Source organism: Vicia villosa, linkage group LG3 (genome assembly GCF_029867415.1).
Source record: "Vicia villosa cultivar HV-30 ecotype Madison, WI linkage group LG3, Vvil1.0, whole genome shotgun sequence".
Lineage (NCBI taxonomy): Eukaryota > Viridiplantae > Streptophyta > Magnoliopsida > Fabales > Fabaceae > Vicia > Vicia villosa.
In genome coordinates this window covers 14,551,495-14,555,486 of record NC_081182.1, presented here as the reverse complement: position 1 = coordinate 14,555,486, position 3,992 = coordinate 14,551,495, and the positions used below count along the sequence as shown (strand labels likewise).

The window sequence follows — 3,992 nt, the reverse complement described above, 5'->3', positions numbered from 1 at the left end:
ATTCACATGTCTTTGGCTAAAAATATTCTTGCGAATGTTCTTGGTACATCGTCAGCCAAAGAGCTCTGGGAGAAACTTGAAGGTATATATCAAAGAAAGGGTATATTAAATCGGTTGTTGTTGAAGGAGCAGTTTCATAACTTTTATACGGATGAACATACAAAAATATTTGATTATCTAAGTGTTCTAAATGGTATTGTTTCTGAATTAGAAACTATTGGAGTTAAGATTGATGATGAAGATAAAGTTTTGAGACTCATTTGGTCTCTTCCATCTTCTTATGAGCATATTAAACCTGTTTTGATATATGGGAAGGAAACTCCGAGTTATGAAGAAGTTACTAGTAAAGTTATTCCTGAAGAAAGAAGATTGAATGGTGTGGATACTAATTCATCAAACTCAGTGTTGGTTTCTAGAGGAAGGTCTTATATGAATTAAAATAGTGAAACGAGTGTGAAATGTTGGAAATATAGAAAAATTGGACATATAAAGTATAAGTGTCTTGATGGGGCACTATCAGAGAAGGACTCTGAGTCAAATGCTAACAATGTCTCTTTCACCGTGAGAAAGGATGATCTTATTTGAAAATTGAGAAGTGTGTCCTCATGACATTTCTGCTGTCATGGAAAAGGACGAGTTATTGCTCGCGAATTAACACATGGGCATTGATGCAAGTGTGTTGTGAGATTATGTCGATGGTTAAAGAGTTTCCTACCAACATGGAAGTTTCAACCTGTTTTTCGGCATGTGAAAATTCTTGAAGTGGTTTAATTTCAAGTGAAGTATACTCTTCTTTAGATGGAGTATATATGATAGTTTTTAAAACTATGAATGTTGGTGAAGACAATATGAAAATTTTTGGAGTGGTGTAGCTTCAAGTGACTATACTCTTTACGGTGGAGTATGATTTTCGGTAAAGACAATGAAAATTAATGTATTATTTTCAATCAAGGTGAAGATTGTTGGGGTAAATGGAAAATATACATGTTGAAGAAGTCTCACATTGCTTAGTTTTGTGAAGGAAGAGGAAGTTTAAAGCTATATATGAGATTCAAGTTTTTCTTTATAAAATGCACCAGTAAAAAACACTTTAATTTTGTATTTAACTTTCTTTGTTCTCTTATACTCTTGTATTAGAGTATTGTGAGATGTAGTTAAATATTTGTTTTGGAGAGTGTGTGTGTACTGGGGGTCTGGGGTATTTGAGGGTATATTATATGTTGTAACAATTTTCACATAGTGTTATTCTCTGGTTGTTATTTGACAATGGTCGTGATTTTTCTCTGGTTTGGGAGTTTCCACGTTAATATCTTTTGCTGTTATTGTGCTCCTCTTTTTTCTCTATGATATGTTTGGTTTTTTCCCAACATCTTGATTACTTCAAGAATTTCTTGGTATCGAAACAACACATTCATTTGCTTGCACCATTTGTTGTAATTCTTCGCATCAAGGAGGAGTAATTTTGTAGAGATTCTTTCATTTAAGACTGAATTCATGTTGAACACTAGGTGTTTGGTAGATCAAACCAGACTCTTGATGCCAAATGTTAGAACTTGGAACCACAAGGTTGTTAAAAATGGAGAAATTGAGTGAGGAAAGGGAGAGAGTGAGGGAGAATTAAGGAAAGTATAATTGAGGGTGAGAATATGATCATACAACATTTGCATTAACATTACAATGATACCTCAGAGGTATATATACAAGTACAATAGATTAGATTGAGACACAAGTAACAAACTCAAAAACTGAAACTAACTGCATGTAACCGGTTACACCAAACCTGTAATCGGTTATAATTATTTCAACAATTAGAACTCAACTCAGAAGTAACCGGTTACCAAGACGTGGTAACCGATTACACCTGTTCTAACAGCCAAAAACACTACATCCTATAACCGGTTACCAAAACCTAATAATCACTTACAACACTTGAATTACTGATTTTTCACACCAATAACATGAGTGATTTTAATTAATACTGCAGTTACAACAATCTCTTCAAATTTAGGAAAATGAGAATCAAGTTTGGTAAACAAGTGAAAGTTCCACTAACAATCTCAGTTTACCTCACAAGAATACAATAATTATTCAAAAAGCTTAAATACATAAATACATGATACATACTTACTAATCATTGAACATGAAGCATCAACGACTTATTTAAATATACTCCATCATAGTTGAAGTAGCATTCTTTTACATTTATGCACCATATTTAGTGAGACTTGGTCTTGGCTCAAAATCCTCTGTGAATTCAGCACCAATTTCATTGTTTCCATATTTAGTGATACTTGGTCTTGGCTCAAAATCCTCTGTAAATTCAGCACCAATTTCATTGTTTCCATATTTAGTGATACTTAGTCTTGGTTCAAAATCCTTTGTGAATTCAGCACCAATTACATTGTTTCCAAAAGCAGAAACATTTGGCCTTGGTTCAAAATCTTTGAGGTCTTTCTTCATTTCTTCAACATCAATGTTGTTCTCTCTAAGGTCTTTTCTTGATTCTACTACTGCTACAATCTTTATTGCAAAACAAGGAAAAGAGATATAAAACAAAGGTCAACAAGTTTATTTTTTTTTAGGGTTTAGGGTTGTAAGTAAATTATTCATATTTATATATCTATAATTAAAAAAAAGAGTTAGTAATTTTCTTAATATAATTATCTTTTCTCTATATTTTTTTTAATTATTTAATATGCCTTTTTTTAAAATTTACAATAAAACATAAGTGTAATATTGATAAATAGTATCAACAAAAATTTCAACTTTATAAAACAAAAAATAAATATGATTATTGCCAAGTTCAACAAATAAAAAACAACAGAGAGAAGATTAAAATGCAACATATATTTTAAGTAGCAGTTTTTGACATATAATACAATTAATTAATAACAAGTACGATGAATGACATAGAAGATTAAAAAATTGATATAAAAAAAGATTATAAAAAATATCAAGGAGGAGTAAAAAACGTCCACAAAAAGTGAACAAGCAGTTAATTATGCAATTAAGTATGATATTAGAAGGTTTAGAGTGCTATTTTTCTTTTAGGTAATATTTTTATTTAGTTTAATGAAAGAGGCTACTACTAAAGGATATGGATTCTTCTAGACAAAAAAAAAAAAACAAGGATTGTGTACATGCATGTAAGAAAAGTGAAGCATACTGCATACCAAGAGAAGCAAGAGATGCAATAATGCAAGAGCAGGTCTCATCATCTTTATGAATAAAACTAAAGTGTATGATTTTAGGTTTTTTGATGAATGATTCCTATAACTACTTAATCACTTATTTATAGCTATACGAGAGATAGCACGTGATCGACCAGGTGCTTGTGCTTCTGTAATACATTCGGCTAGAGATTATAATGGACGGAGTCTGGATAGAGTACTATAGTACCCGTTCTCATATTTGAAGTTTAAAAAAAATTCTTGTACTCAAGTTCATGCTCGGCCTGTGTGGATATTAACATTTATACCCGTACTCATCCCTTATAGGTAGTTAAGTACCCATACCAGTATCCGTTTACTCACATTTATAATAAAAAATTATCAATAAATTATAATTTATCATGTCATTCTAGATTTTTAACAAACATTTGAAAAACTTTAAAAATATTATTGTTGATTTAAGAAATAATAATTTTTTTATTAAAATGCGTATAAGTTTAATTGAGACGTAGTTAAGAAAATTGATAAACATACACATAATATATATATATATATATATATATATATATATATATATATATATATATATATATATATATATATATATATATATATATATATATATATATATATATATATATATATATATAAAAATAAAAATATATATTGTGCGAATATGCAACGGGATGATAATGCGGTACCAGAGTACCAGTATCCACGTCCATGCCCTTTATTTTCGTGAATAATTGTCCATATCTATCACGAGTAATTTTTGAGAGTACCCTCTAGAGAGGGGTAAAATTGTCATCTTTACGTATGCTT

The 3,992-nt window shown here is 30.2% G+C and overlaps 1 protein-coding gene across 1 annotated transcript; it reads right to left on the bottom strand.

The window, feature by feature from the left end:
• Positions 1-1,785: 1,785 nt before the first annotated feature.
• LOC131654965 (organ-specific protein S2-like) lies at positions 1,786-3,246 on the bottom strand. Its single transcript, XM_058924884.1, has 2 exons — positions 3,174-3,246; positions 1,786-2,520 (listed from the first exon to the last, which is right to left on the bottom strand). The coding sequence occupies exons 1-2, from the start codon at positions 3,216-3,218 to the stop codon at positions 2,203-2,205; spliced, it is 363 nt and encodes a 120-aa protein (XP_058780867.1). The 5' UTR covers positions 3,219-3,246; the 3' UTR covers positions 1,786-2,202.
• Between the last annotated feature and the right edge of the window lie 746 nt (positions 3,247-3,992).